At 33.7% G+C, this 16,820-nt stretch overlaps 1 protein-coding gene across 2 annotated transcripts in view; it reads right to left on the bottom strand.

Moving 5' to 3' along the window:
- AKT3 (v-akt murine thymoma viral oncogene homolog 3) overlaps nucleotides 1-16,820 on the bottom strand; it is a 363,232-nt gene that overhangs the window by 205,014 nt on the left and 141,398 nt on the right. For both annotated transcript variants that reach the window (XM_011981159.1, XM_011981158.1), the window contains exon 3: nucleotides 3,071-3,196. In XM_011981159.1, coding sequence (XP_011836549.1) covers nucleotides 3,071-3,196 — 126 coding nt within the window. The remainder of the gene's footprint in view (nucleotides 1-3,070; nucleotides 3,197-16,820) is intronic.

Below are 16,820 nucleotides of genomic sequence, written 5' to 3' on the forward strand. Positions count from 1 at the left end.
AAGCAGGTGGATTACCTGAGGTCAGGAGTTTGAGACCAGCCTGGCCAACATGGTGAAACCCCATCTCTACTAAAAAATACAAAAATACAAAAATTAGCCAGGCATGGTGGTGTGCGCCTGTAATCCCAGCTACTTGGGAGGCCCCGGGCGACAGAGTGAGACTGTCTTAAAAAACAAAACAAAACAGTTTATGTGTGTTTGTTTGGGTCTTCAATTCCAAAGGCTGCATTGTCACATAAAAGTTTTATTACTGAAATTTTATGTTATTCTCTTGTTAATCTTCCTTTTGTTATAGGAGCCTCAGCCATGAACCTAAAATGGGAAGAAAAGATATTTCTCTTCCCCTACATTAGCAATTAACTGGTCACTCAATAATTTATTATAAGTAGTTTCAATCAAGTGAGTAAGGAAGGAAGCTAGACTGCAGTGAGATACAAAGTGAAAACAATGAGTATAAGACTAGCTTTTTGAAAAACTTAAATCAGCAGGGAAGCAATTCAAAATTTAATTAAGATTGAAAGTTCTCAAGCCCCTTACAGTTCTCATACTCCGTTTTTTTCATATAGATAAAAAGCCTATTTTTGTAAAATTTCATTAAACCCATATTGATTAAATATGAAATAATATCTTTATTTATCAGAAAAACAAGGGACTTGAACTGTAGCTAGCAAAGGGATATATATGTATATACGTATATACATATATGTATATATACGTGTGTGTGTGTATATATATATAAAAAACATTTCCCAACATAACTTAGAAATACCTTGTAAAATTATCTTTTTAACAATGTACTAAAGGGGGCTAGGGCAAAGGGAAAAGCAATGGTGAAGTAACCCTCTCTTGCACCAACTGTTTCTTCTTTAATTCCTCATAAAGACATTCTTCATTGCCCTCTGCCTGGAATATCCTTCTTCTCTGTTTTAATTTGCTTAACTCCTACTCACTCTTCAAGGACCTGCTCAAAGTCCACCTCAGAGAATCACAGAATGTCAGGGACAAAAAGGGCCTTACAAATCCACTGAATCCAAATGTTTCTAATATGCTGATGAAGAAACTAAATAAAGATCAAAGTTTCAGAGAATAACCTGCCCAAGGTCCTATTACTTGTAGCTTAAGGCCAGGGTGGAATTTGAACTTCTTCAACTAGTACCCATTTCAGTAGACCCATTACTTCCTCACGTAATTGTTATTTACAGAATTTAAGACTGCAGTAAGTCAAGCGCTAGTGATAATCAATTTTTAAAAATTTATTTAGTGTAAGATCCATGTTACTAACACTTTTGAAAACTAAGGAGCTGACCTACAACTTACTTGTTAGTTTGAGTCAACTACCTACAGCTACTTGATTATACAAGATTACAGATGTCAAATAATATTTATTTCATGGATAAATAAGCTGACTGTCAGTCACTAAATAGGATCCTTCCCCAAGAGTGCAGCATTTATTTCAGCCTCTGCCAGTGGAAGTGTTGGAGCAGATGTTGGCAGACTGTGACATACAGTATGTCTTTAAAACTCGTTGGGGTGTGAAATTTCATAAGGTCAAAAAATGCTGCATTTTGATCAGCAGATACAAGAATTCTGTACTTTTATAAGAATTATTTCAGAAAAACCAATAACATTTGCTAGTAAAATAGATAAACTAAAAAGCTACACTGGTTTTAGGTAGGGCATTGAGATAATATATGCTGCTTATGTTCTAAAAGCTAATTTCTATCACTTTAAAGCAAATGCTCACCCAAAAAGTCTTTAAAATGAAAATGTGTTCTTAAGTCAATACAAAATACAATATATTATTTCAGTTGACAATAGGGTTTAAAAAATAATTTTCTATTGAAAGAAAGCCATTATTATCTAATGAGCATTTTGGTGGAAAAGAAGATGTTTTTCTTAACTAACACATATACTTCACAGTGATCTCATTTAAAAAAATATCTATATAAGAATCCACTGATATAAACAGAGAAAGGTTTTTTTTTTTAAAGTTAGTATCCATATCGTTCAAATGACTTCACAAATCTTTTAACCCTTTGGTTGTTTTATCTTTTTCTTAAAAAAAAAAATACAGTAGCCATTCTAACCCACTAACAAGGGCTAACCTGAATAAAACAATAGGAGTAAAAAAAGATCAGGGCTTTTATAATGGTAAAATGAAATTTGTAATATTCAAAGACTTATTTTCTTGAATTTTTTTGTTATATTATTGCACTTTTTAGCTTCAAATATCCCTTATATCTTTTTTTCCCCAAATGTGGCTAATAGATAACATATAACCAAAATCAAAATTAAGGATATTGTCTCATTAAAGATTTTAGCTTATTAATACAGACTAGCCAGATCTTAACACAAGTTTATTTAACTTAACGTAATTTAAAACACTTTAACAAAGTGTTTTAACACTTTAACAAGGAACACTTTAACAAAGAAAGATTCTCTCATTGATTAATTAGTAAATTTGAAAAGTCGGAAGAGCCTGGTAATAACATAACAATAATAATCATTGTCATTATCATTGTCATGTTTCAGTTTATTTTGTGCTATGTTCATGCAAATACAAAATTTCTAAGTAAGTTTTAAACATTTTTGTTAGATATTTGTAAGGAAGAAAAATTTAACTACGAACATAAAATCTACCCAGAAGATGATTTCTAACATAAATCACCTGTTTCTCATCACACAATCAAAAGAGCTAAGATTATGACAGGAAACTGATTAAAATGCATTAAGTACCACAACATCTTATAACCATGCTAAATCTAACAACCAAGTTCAAAGGTCCTTGTTTTTATTTTATAAAGAAAAACTTGAAGTATATATTTGGGGAATTATATTTATCACATTCAAGTTCTACATAGAAATATTAAATTCTATTGCATTGTATAAGACCAAATATTATCGATAACCTCTATGGTAAGGAACTGAAATTCTATCAAAGCTGAAAATTTCTCTATTAAATATAAACCCAAACTTTTTCACAGGTTTCTCATATATCTTAAGATATTTGACAGATAAAATCATAAAAATAAATAAATACAAGGTGAATCAACAATTATAATTAACTTACTTGCCACTGAAAAGTTGTTGAGGGGATAAGGTAAATCCACATCTTGAGGTTTCTCTTTATATCCTATGAATGAGCCATCTGTCTTCAAAAGGAAATATCTTGGCCTCCAGTTTTTTATATATTCTCCTACATGAGGAAAGCACGCATGTTAATGCTGAAAAAAATGAACAGCAGCTTTTATGCAAAAAATAAATTATGGTACAATATATGTCCTACAACACTGGCCTCCAAAAATTTAGTTACGCAATTTTCTTTTAACTTAGCTTACAAAAGAAAATACATAAGCCTACAATTAAGATTCAATAAAAACCCAAACATGCTTTGTTTTTAATGATTTCACACTTTGATAATTCATTTGCACCATTATTCCTTCAGAGAATCATCTGAGTACACATTTTGTTCAGTTTTTCATTTTATCAGATGGTTGTCAGAGCATATTTTCAGCTGCTTTACAAAGCCTTGGTAAATCATCCACACAATATCAATGAATTTCCATTAAAAACACTTATCATAAGAGGGGCAAGAAATAGATGTTTCTCTTCCACTAATTGTGCCTTTTTTTCAAAAAAGAAAGAAAGAAGTCTATTTTCATTAATAAATCTAGACTATAACTTGTTTAAGCAACATTTTATTGTTCTTCATAGAAAAATAACCTTTTTGCAATGCTGTACTTAAGAAAACGAAAGCACATGGGTTAACAGGGCTTTAAACGATATGCAAACACACACACAAACATAATAACTATTAATATATGGTACAGTGTCAAGTACATAATAGTCAATAAATGTATACTTTATTAGAACTTAATATAAGATACCACCTAGCCACCAAAATACACATTTTTAGCAACCACATTACCATTTGCTTACCTACTAAAGGACAACTTCTAATTTTAAGCAACAGAGGTGCTCCATGATGCTACAAGAGCTAGAAGGCTATCTGGTATTGATTCAGTTCTCTACTGGTTATTTCTACCTGCTGATTAAATCTCAAATGCTCAGGCAAAGAATTACAAAAATATTGAAAACAGTTCAATTTTCCCTATAAAACAGCTTCTTCCTGTGACCCAAACTCAAACCCAACATCTGACGGCTCCCCTCATCACAGGTCAATACTGCCATCAAAAGTCTCTCTGATTGAGCCCAATCTAATTGAACCCTTATTATATTATATCTACCCTTCTGTTAAAACTGTTTTTCCCCACTCCACTCATTCCCCACTTCCATCCTAATGTATCTATCACCTCCAGATTAATCTTGTGTGTACCACTTTATCACTTTTCTGCTCAAAATATCCTGTGACTCCTTACTACTTACTGTAAAGTACAGTCTCTTACCATAAAGTGTAATCCAAATATTTTACTATAAAAGGCACTCTCACCCCAACATGTATTTCAGATGTGGAATCATTCCTCTCAATCAGCAATTCTTAAACTTCTTATCTTAGAACCTCTTTATACCCTTAAATATTACTTACAGCACCAACAAATTTTGTAGATTTTTATCTATGTTTACTGTATTTGAAATTGAAAATAGATTTTATAAATTACTTCATTTGAAAATAAATTTATTACATATAACAAATAATACATTTTTATAAAAATAACTATTTTCTAAAAAAAAAAAAGAAAGAAAGAAAAACGCAAAGACTGGCACTGCTTTCCATTTTTACAAATCTATTTAATGTCTGGCTTAATAGAAGACAGCTGAATTTTCTTAACTGTTCCTGCCTTCAAACTGTTGCAGTATGTTGTTTTGGTTTAAATTTAGGGGGAAAAATCTGGTTCAAACAGATATGAAGCTGAAAAAGGGAAAAATATTCAGATAGTTATGGGTATCATTCTTTGATACTACACCAGAATTCAACAAGGGATAATTTCTAAAAGGTTAGTTGCAACGTAGAATTTGAAACTTTATCAATGAACTTTCTGTACTGTTATGTGAAAATCCATTGATCTATATTGGACTTTGAATGAATCTTTAACACTGTATATAATTTTATAACATTATGCATTGGTCACATAGAAAACACTGGCTTATCGTACTATGCTGATCTTCCTAATGTTGACACATTTCATTATACAATCACATTTGTTATCAATACCAGTCTCACGAAAAAAGTAAACATTGGAAAGCTGACAAGCTCATGACAACAGATCTGTTTTCCCAAATTTAATCTTTGCTTAAAAGCTCAATTTCCATCAGTGACAGCATATACTGTCAGTTGTTTTCCTTGCAGTGATAATTCTCTACATGCCCAAGCTGGTACCTACCACTTAATGCTCACTCATGATTTATTAAACAAATGAATAAATAGAGGATATGTAGATCAGTGTCTTCCACGTAAGTATGTAAGGGCAAAAATTTAAAGAAAAAAGAAAAAAAAGTGATGCCCCTCTTCACTTCATTTTACTGAAAAAATACGGCCGTAATATTAATAAGCACATGACTTAATAAGCCAAATTTATAAAACTAGAATGCCTAATACACAATTACCATGTTGAAAAATAAAATAATTCCTAATTGCTCTTATTTTTCCATTTCATTTATTCCTATATAAAATTCAAAATCATTAGGTATTAATTCTCCAATTAATGACATATTTAGACTTCAAATGTTGTACAGCAATAAGAGATTTATACTGGTACAATATGCTTTTAACTCTGTCAAGGTAAATAACAATAGTTTAATAATTATACCAAAGATAAAATGAATCAAATCCATTTGAAAAATATAAAAGAAAACACAGAGTAATACCATTTATTCTTATTTTAAAATAGTACTGAACACACTTATTCAAGAAATGTAAAATTAAAAGAAATCAAATTTTCAATTCTAAGCATAATTTTCCTCTATGTACATCCTCAGATGAAAAACACAAAAACATCATTATATAAATCTTATATCTTTTTTATTAAGCCAATTTTTTAATTTTTAAAATATTTTCTGTGATCTATAGCAGGACTTCTGGTTGCCAAAAAACTATTTAAAAATAAATGTATTATGCATCCTTTAAACATAATACAGTATGCCAAGAGAGTGATATACTCACTCACATAGAAAAAAAATTTAAAGGCAAAAATTTCCCTTCTTGCTTAAAAAAAGTATTATTTCTCACAAACTTTCAAATAATTTTAAATTGAGTCAGTTAATCAACAATTATACTGTCATACTAAGCCAGAAGCAGATCTCAAACTTTCAATGAAGACTCCTGAATCTATTTTCTTGTCATTTTTCATCTATAATATGAATGAACTTTCTGAGAAGATGCTTAGAATGCATTCATTATTAATTTGTTACAGAGGCTGGACCAAAAAAAAAAAAAAAAAAAAGACAACTTAATAGAGCTTAATTCAAGTATTATACCAGGTTTCAGGTGCCTAACTGTTCAAAAAGGAACTGAACACTTTCGTCTCTAGCTCAGAAGTTGAGGCAGTGAGAGTTCAGATGAGGCACGTGTTGTCAGGATGTTCTAAAATATGGACAGAAAGTCCTAACTTTTATGAGGCTAAGTACCCAGAACAAAGTACCCTCCCTGCCACCAATCCTTTTAAGACAGACTGCTAAAAGTCAATCTTATATTTTAAACACAGAATTTGCATCTAAGTTTACACATGATGCATTAAACCCAAATTGCATTGTACTTTTATGTTTATGGTCCATAGGTTTCAACTAATTTAAAACACAACCTGGTTATATGGAAAGTCTTGCCAAAAAAGAAGGATTTATGATGTGCCAAGTATCCCAAAGAGATTGTTCTATCGACACCCAATATACATCTACATAGTAATGGATAGTCAAGATAAACCTTCAGCATGCACTGCAGTCACAACTGGTTAAGACTTTCAACCCAACCTCTTCTACTTTATATATATATATATGTATCTTAATGGGTGCTTCCACTTCCTTCTCACACTCTTTGGCTGGAAGCTATATCTATGTTGAAGTATGCTGTTATCAATACCAAAACAAATACGTTTCCCAACAAGGATTCTGGTATACTGGCTTCTGGTAGTGAGCTGAATGGTGGACCATTGGTTGATGTATATACCCTAAACCCAGGACCTGTGAATATTACCTTATGGTAAAAAAAAAGAATGAATATTACCTTATATGGCAACACACGTGACTAACGATTAAGGATTCTGAGAAGAGGGGCTTCCCCTGGAGAATTACCTGGGTAGGCCCTAAATCCCATTACAAACGTCCTTTTAAGAGTAAATTGAACACACAGAGAAAAGGAAGGGGGAATGTGGCCACAGAAGCAAAAATCGGAACTATGGGCCAAAAGCCAAGGAGCACCTGGAGCCACCAGAAGCAAGAAGAGAAGACGAGTGGGTTCTCCCCTGGAGGCTTCTCAGGGAGTGTGAACCTGCTGACACCTTGATTTGTAACTTCTGGCCTCCAGAATTGTGGCAGAATAAATTTCTGTTGTTTTATGCCACGCACTTTTTATTAATTTGTGACAGCAGTCCTAGGAAATACAGCTCCTAAAACTACGACCAATGGCTTTCTAACAGAGCCAAAAACTACTACTTATTCATCGAGTTCTTGGCATAGGACATGTACAGATTCACAGTTAGTACCTTCTGAATGCAAAGAGGAAAATCCACATCACTATTGTAAATGGTACAGAATCCTATTTGTGAATTATGAGGGCGGAAGAAACTGTTTGCTAGAATTCATGATTTTACTTAGTCCTAATTAACTTCAGATTCTGGACCTTTGCCACCTTTCTTACTTCACTTAATAACGTATTTCCTGTAGTTTGTTAAAACAAACGATCTCAATGGTTCTGAGTAAAATTTGGCCACAGAAAACATCCTGAATTTGCACAGCTGAGTAAAAATACTGCATTATTTTGGAACTCAGGCTTAGTCTTTTTTTTTTCTTTTTTTTTTTTTTAGACAGAGTCTTGCTCTGTCACCAGGCTGGAGTGCAGTGGCGCGATCTTGGATCACTGCAACCTCTGCCTCCCAGGTTCAAGCGATTCTCCTGCCTCAGCCTCCCAAGTAGCTGGGATTACAGGTGCACACCACCACAACCACCCATTTTTTGTATTTTTAGTAGAGACGAGGTTTCACCATGTTGGCCCGGATGGTCTCGATCGCTTGACCTCGTGATCCACCCGCCTCAGCATCCCAAAGTGGTGGCGTGAGTCACTGCACCTGGCCAGGGTTAGTCTTTAATAACAACCTGACATGGGACCTAGTATGACTTTAGATTCATGCTCACTTTCCACCTAAAAGATCTGAATAGGATATTCAAATAGATCGTCTTTATCATGGATTATAAACATTCAAACCAGAGCTCACCAATAAAGTTTACAGTGTTCACTTCCTACCATTCACCTGATAACAAAAAACTGTATTTTTACTTAATAATCTTCAACCTAAATTAGCCCATATATAAAGATTTTATTTCATTGTTCATCAACACTCTACTGAGAATCACATTTTGATTTTTTAAAAGCTGAAGTCTTAAGTGCCAAAGCAGAAGCCACAAGTGTATGTCTCTGGACTAAACAGTGATTGATTAAAATGTGCAAATAGTCTTTCATCTAGACTGACTGAGGAATATCTAGATTTGTTCAGACATGCGAATGGAAAGACTCTCAGAAATAATTCAGACTGGTGACCTCACAAACAGATCATGTTGATGAATATTTGATTTCATTTTAAGGCTACATTGTGTTCCAGAACCTAGTTCTAATTCTAACTTCATGAAAGGTAGAAAGATGTGAGGTGAGCTGGGTACTGGTTGAGAATACTGAAGAAATACTCATCTCTACCTTCAACTGTCATGGACTATGCTGAAAACACAATCAGGTAGATTCACTGAGATGTAATTAAACAAATATAGATACAATCCAATTGAAAAGAAATCTATAAAACCATAGCACTGTTTTTCACAAATCCCATAAAATTCATTTGAAATTCATTTAGTCCATTTAGAATTCAACTAGAAACAACACAATCACCATTTTAAAAATATGCTTCTTACCTAAGATAAAATGCAAAAAAAAAAAAATCAAGACCCTAATTACCAAGAGTTGTTTAGCAAACAAAAATTCTAATTTTCCGATACAGGTGCTAGCTTTTTAAGATACCACTCATACTTGTTGTAACAGGATTCAAAGCTAATCACTGCATAAGGAAGACGGTGGGAGCATCCTCACATGTATGTCAGAAATAGATGTTACTGTTTTATCATAAAGCTAGAACAAGTATAAGCTTAGCTTTCCTCAGAATGCTGTATTTTAAATATTTAATTTTCATGTTTAATCACAATCAAAGTCACAAAGTTTTTACCATGTATGATTATTTGTCCTTATACATCTCTGAGGAAAAAAAATGTACAGTTTTACCATGTATGATTATTTGTCCTTATCCATCTCTGAGGAAAAAACTGTATAGATTACATCTATACTTAATGCCTATGTTAATGAAAAAATAACCTCTTTCGCAATCTTTATTATTTACAGAGGGAGAGAGTCATAGAATTTATGCCAAAAAAAAAAAAAAAGGTGGCCATACTGTCAATGTGAAAAGCATGTGGTCACATTTTCAGAACAAAATAAATTTTAATTTAAACAAATGCTATGTTGTGTAACAAAAGGTACAACAAATTGTCGTGATCAATATGAGGTCAACAAACTTCTCAAATTACCCTTCAGTTTTTTTCCCACTCAAGCTCATCATTAAAATGCTCTAGGTAGAACAGTGTAATGGTTAAGAGAAAGGATTCTGGAGTCACACAGCTTGGGTCTGAATCCTAATCATATCATTTATTAGATGCATGAACCTAACCTCTCCACATCTCAGTGTCCTCATCTGAAAAAACAGAAATCATAGTTTTTATCCACCGAAAGGGTTTTTGTAAGGACATAATGTAAAAGCCCTTAGAACATTACCTGGCATATTTGAAGTATTTGATTTGTTTGTTATCAAATGATACTAACACCACTTATAATGTAATTTATAATCCATCTACAAACCACACATTAAATTTTCTACTAATCATGATTGCACTTATTCAGAAGTATTTACATAAATGAGGCAACAATTAATTTTTTAAAAAGTCTCTTTGGCTAGTGTCAGATATATGAAACATGTATCTTATGTAAAGAAATGAAGAGGTTCTCCAACATCTAAACACAGTATTAACTTGACTAATACTTTTACTTCTTTTGGATATCAGAGGGGTAAACTAGTCTTCCAAAGAAAAGAGCAAAAGTCAGATTCTTCTGAACTTTTATAAATGATACACACAAATGTACAATACCATAAAAATATAAACATTTTATGATTTTCAAAGAGCAGCTTTAAATTAAAAAAAGGCAGTTTTCAGTAAAAATAGATGTACATGCTTTAAGAAACTATCTTTGGCAATATTCCTTAAATAAAAGTCTTCATAAGTCAATTTTTACCTAAGACAAAAACAGATATAATGTTAATTTCAGCATAAAATCTATTTAATTTCATAATTCACAATGTAGTAAATATTTAGTTGCTTGTTGACAGACACCAAATTTTCACATATGAACTACCTAAAAGAATATGGCAAAATCTTTTCTACTAATGGATTTCATAATATTAGCACAAAAAATACTATCTAGTCCATAATTATGAGATATATCTTATCAGTAATCAATTATAGTTACTGAAGAAATGCATGATGATAAATATAAAACATTTGCAGTCTTTAAAATTACCAACTACAGTTTTATACAGAGGAGTACAATTAGCTCTAAGTGGAAGCCTATTCATGTCTCTTGGGGAGTCAAAGAAATGTGCTTCTCACTCTACTTATCATAACCTTATTTTATTGACATCTTAAAAATAATCATGGGCCAGGCGTGGTTGCTCACTCCTGTAATCCCAGCACTTTGGGAGGCTGAGGCAGGCAGATCACTTGAGGCCAGTAGTTAGAGACCAACCTGGCCAACATGGCAAGACCATCTCTACTAAAAATATAAAAATTTGCCGGGCGTGATGGCAAGCGCTTATAATCCCAGCTACTCGGGAGGCTGAGGCAGGAGAATCGCTTGAACCCAGGAAGCAGAGGTTGCAGTGAGCCAAGATCACGCCACTGCACTCCAGCCTCACTAACACAGTGAAACTCTGCAAAAAAAAAAAAAATCCTGAGGAATTTTGTTTCTATTATCTACATTGCAATCAACTAGTGTAAGTTTTCAACTGCACAGGGACAATATGAAATGTTACTTTTTAAATAAAAGTGGGTCAGGCACGGTGGCTCACGCCTGTAATCCCAGTACTTTGCGAGGCCGAGGCAGGTGGATCACCTGAGGTAGGGAGTTCGAGACCAGCCTGGCCAACCTGGGGAAACCCCATCTCTACTAAAAATACAAATATCAGCTGGGCGTAGTCGCCGGTGCCTGTAATCCCAGCTACTTGGGAGGCTGAGTAATGAGAATCGCTTGAACCCAGGAGGCGGATGTTGTAGTGAGCCGAGATCACGCCACTGCACTCCTGCCTGGGAGACAACAGAGAGACTCTGTCTCATAAAAAATAAAAATAAATAAATAAAGTGATTTTGCATATTATAGGTACTTATTCAATATATATTGATTAGCTTTTCCAACTCCTGAAAACCTGAATTTTTAGGTTATCATTTATCTTTTACTGAGTCTTGAAACACATTCTTTCCTTGCCCTCAGGCAACTTAGAGTGTTAAATTCTATTCTGATGTCTACACAATGTCTTCGACCGCTTGTCATTAAGCAGCTTTGGGTGTGTGTTGATGCTCTGTGAAAACTGAGCAGTGTCTAAGCATTATGAACCCCTGCCCAGCTCGCTCATTTTAAGGTGCTGCTGCTCAAGAGCACCTAGATCAAAAAAGCCACTTTAAACATCTTCACTTAGATTTAAGGAAAACAGGCGAATAGTTATTCAATCAAAAACACTCAGTGAGTGTCAAAATATATACAAGCACTAAGAAGGCAGCAATAAACGATACAAGCATAGTCCCAGCCCTGGTGGAGCTTAAGTCTAGAAGGCAGCTGTGAGAGGTGGAGAAGAAAAGGGGATGAGTTGACTAATTAAAATTTTAAGTGAAAATTTCTCCCATTTCTTTAACCATTCTTAGTGATCCGTAATGTCATATTAAGGGATGGCAACAGCCCCTATTCCTTGGCATTTCTAAATAGCATCTCAGGTGGATTCAGAAAAAGGTAGTCGATGATATTTGTTGGTTTGACATATAACTGTGGGGAAAGGATTGGGAAGAATATGGGTGTAGGTTTCTTCAATTTGCTGCTATGTTGATTCCAAGATGAGGCACTGCACCCATTCCTCCTTGAAGCCTCATGGTAACACAAGCAAAAGCATGGTAATAGGTTTATGATGCTTTCATCTAGAATAATAAATAACACATCTTTACGTTTCAGATATTAAGATATTGCCCATTCTTGTCTTTCTCACTGATTTCTACATAATACTGATTAATAAGGTCAGATTTTTAAACATCTGAATTTCTCTTTATGGTTATTTCACCCAGGTGAAATCTGGGTCATTGAGATGTTTGTCTGCTCTTGGACTGGTCAATGTTGCCACTGCAATTGGCCACATGGAAGGTGTTTACAATTTTTGTGATTTTGTGTTGTGCTTCCAAGATGCCTTAAAGGCTTTCCAGATGTACCCACATTCCTCTGCTTTGCCACATATGTTCCTTCATGATTATTTTGAAAAGTATATTATAGTCAAGAAATTCTTATTCTAATGCATAATGCATGAACCTGTCATTTTTACATTAAGTATAGTTTTCACTTGATCTTAGCCAAAAGTCCAAGAAGCAATATTATAAAGTATAGTTTTCATATCTGCTTCCTAAAGAAAGCTGGTGTCCATGTTTTGCTTTGAAGCTGATGAGATGATGGGAAAAATACCTATGCATTGCATACCAACCAAAAGATGTTAGAATGCCAACTTCTCTAAGATCTCAGTATGGCTGGTTTGTTAGTACTTTTAACTGCTTTACAATTTTCTTTTGTTTTCCGGAAAACTGCATCATTACCAGCTACCCTTAAGTATTCTGGTATTTGTTTCATGATATCCAGTAAATTGGTTAATCAAATCCTTGTTCCAGTTGTTTTTAGGAAACATTACCTTTTTAACCAAAGTGATGCTTTTAAATTATTCTCTTAAACACAGTAACATCTTAATAGAGTTATAGTACCCAGTTTTACTCTAAGAGAAAAGCAAGGTGAGTAAGGAAGGCACAGGGGCGTTGGGTGGAGACACAAAGAACAAAGCATGCCCACGGACTAGCCAACAGAAAGCATCCTGGCAATTTAATGAAGAATAAACCGTGACTGTAGTTTATCCAGCAGTAGATATGTTGTGGAGAATTACTCAATCTGTACTCAGCTTCCTGCTGGGTTAAATGTGAGCTAAATTATTATTTTGCTTACATTTACACCCTTGTAGGTTGTGAAAGCAGAGCTTTCTTTTTAAAAAATCTGTTTTCTGCATTATAGCAAAGTTTCCAGTTCCACACACCGGATTAAACACAAAGTCATTCTTACACTATTTTCAAAAAGTATAGTCACAGAATTTTAAACTATTATAAATATAGACCAATTTAAAAAGATAATTTCATCAGAAACTTTAAAACTTCCTTATTGTAAATATTTCCCATTTTACCACCTTATACTATCTAAATATAATATCATACATGGTATATACACTGCAGTAAATAACCTTAGTGAATACCAAATGTGGAAGCAGTGAGTCCATAACGCAAGCAACTACCACAGAGGTGGGCAATAACCATTAATTCAATGACTAAATAAACCTACCATCATTTGAAATAAAGACTATACTCCTGTCAGAAAAGCTCTCTCAAACAGAGAAGTCTCTCTATAACACAACCTCGTATGGCTCAATCCACTCTTCTGTTAGAACACACCTGATGGATATGACAAGTAACAATAATGGTGCCTCACTACAGCAGTAACTGGGAGTTTGCAGAGAAGGCAGGCTGTAGTGCTTGCGTATCAGGAGGTGGCCTGTGCCATCTGAAAAAACTCTCAGGTGGTTCAACCCACCCATCCCACTCCTATACTAACATCAATGCTCTACAGAATAAAAACTAATAGGATTTTATCTTAGACTCTTACCAATGAGTTTTTCCTCTACTAAAAGTCTAGTAGTATGGACCCTAAAATGACATTGCATCAAACCGAGAGCTTCACTATTCTGAGGATGAATCCATGCCCTTCAAAACTCCTCTCTTCCCTCCTTTGTTTTCCTTAGACAATGTACTGATTGAGACTTGTGCCATAGCATGTTAAGTGGTGAAAGGAAGAAGTGGTAAGAACAAGGAAGAAAAGGAAATGAATGTCCTCAGTCAGGCACTGTGTTCAGGCTTCACTTACAGAGCCCTCTTCACAGCAACACTGAGAGACTGGTGCTGCAGTATTCTCACTTTTCACAGTTAGCCGTGCTGAGGCTCTGAGACACTGGCACAAGCTAGTAAAGGACAGAGTGAAGATTCCAACAGTGGTTGGGAGTGCACACTCTCAAGCCAGACTGCCTAGGTTCAAATGCCAGTTCTGTCACTCACTGGTTGTGTGAGTGAGAGACAGTGAATGCCATTTAACCTCTCTGGGTCTCAGCTTCCTCTTCTGGAAAATGGGGACAATAATAATGGAGAAATAAAGTTTGTAAAGCATGTAGAACAACATCTGGCTCACAGCAAGCATTATGTAAGCATTTAACTGAATAAAACATCTCAGAGTGAGGCTAAGGAAACCAATCAAAGAAGAAAGGAGATTTAGTGAGTACGTAATATGCACAATATGTAAGACTACACAAAAGTAACTAGAGTGTTTAAAATAAAATGGAATTTATTTAATTTGTCTAGACTATCACTATTGCACATTAGCTGAGCAAAGGAGGTATTGATTTTTTTGTGGATAAAATTTATATTTTTGTTATTCACTTTGCTTATGTCCTGTCCTCATCCCTCATTATTACTAAGAATAATGAACTGAGTGTCACTTATGTTTAACTAATTGAAATATCTAGTGAAAAACTGACAATACAACTGTCACAGAAATCATCTTTCTTAATTCAATAACAAGTAACCATAGGGCAAACAAATCAAAAGCCTTCTACTGAATTTACTACTAAACGTTTCAATGTTTCTTTCAAATTATAAGAAAGTTACTCCATACAGAAAGAAAAAAGGACACACCTCATTACTCCGTTTTTTGTTTTTTAAATTTTAGATTCAGAAGGTACATGTGCAGGTTTGTTACATGGATACACAGCATGATGCTGAACACCTCATTATTTTGACATCAGGCCTTCCCCACTCTTCCTTTCTTATTACAAAAATTAATCATCATTTAATCCCCAATACTCTGAATTCAAAGAAGTGTCAAGCCACACATCAATATTAGGCCTTTACCTCTATTTTAAAAACGTATGCTTTTATAAGTGCACAGGAATAACAGTATATTTCAACTTCTAGTATATTTATATATAGCCATTGCATATACAGCAAAGTAAATTACTCTTGATTCATATTATATTTGAAAGATGCGATTATGCTTAAGTTTTTAAAACTGAAGAAATCTATGCTTCCATTTTAATGAATACTGCTCTATATTCAAAAGTGTGGTTTCAAATAATTTTGAATACTAGAATACCTGCTATCAAAGACAGAAAAAGTAAAACACACTCGCCAAGTAAAATCATCTTAACTTTTCTAGGTAATTTTCTTATACTCTCTTTGAACCCACCTAATTTGACAATTTATGGCCAGTCATGTTAACATTTTCTTAGAATAGAACTGAATGTGTTTAAATGATATCGTCGAATTGAAGGGCATGGATATATCTAACATTTTAAAAGTACAGAACAAATCAAAGAAATGCAACCACAAATCAAACACTATTCAATTACTCAAATAAATAATTCTGAGCACTCCCCAAAGAAAGCTTATAGATAATATCAATAGAAAAGCTGCTTCTCAATGTTAAAAATGAATTTACTTACCTTGGCCCTCTGAGGGCAGTATTACCTAACACATAGACAGAAATTTCAGAAAACAATCTTTACCTATCATTCTAATAAAAACAAAATTTTTAAAATGAAATGGGCATATTTGCTCATTATACATACATATTTCTTTCCTCATCATTATCTGTACCTCAATAAGCATAATAATGCTGTTTTCAAATGTTTCCAGTGACTCTGAAAGATTTTCTTAAAACCAAGGCATCAGGAAGGAAAATGCATGGAAGCATCAGTATCATTGAAGTCATCCAAAACACAATGAAATAAAAAAGTATGTAAGAATTTTACATTGCATAAATATTCCAAGTTCCTATTTTGCTCTCTGTAGAATAGTTTGTTTTTAAAAACTGCAGGACATCAAAATATACAATCTTTCAGTAATGACAAAGTAATTTGAGGAGAATAACAATTTAGTTCCAAAGTGTCTTATTAAAAGCAGTCAATACCAATACACTCGTTTGTTACAAATCACTCATTTATTAATGAAATATAATGCAAATGACAAATTGTGGAGTTGAAGCACCCACTGAGTTTTCATAACTGATTCTTACACTAAGAATCTTTATGTAGCATAAGAATTATCCATTCTAGAATCTAAATCAATCAACGTACACTGGGTGTTTTATTCCTTTTGTTATTTCACAGACAGGAAAAGTTTTCTAGCATTCACTTATCAAAGTTTTTTTCTGATACACAAAACACTGA

This window comes from Mandrillus leucophaeus, unplaced genomic scaffold, assembly GCF_000951045.1.
Source record: "Mandrillus leucophaeus isolate KB7577 unplaced genomic scaffold, Mleu.le_1.0 Scaffold220, whole genome shotgun sequence".
Classification (NCBI taxonomy): Eukaryota; Metazoa; Chordata; class Mammalia; order Primates; family Cercopithecidae; genus Mandrillus; species Mandrillus leucophaeus.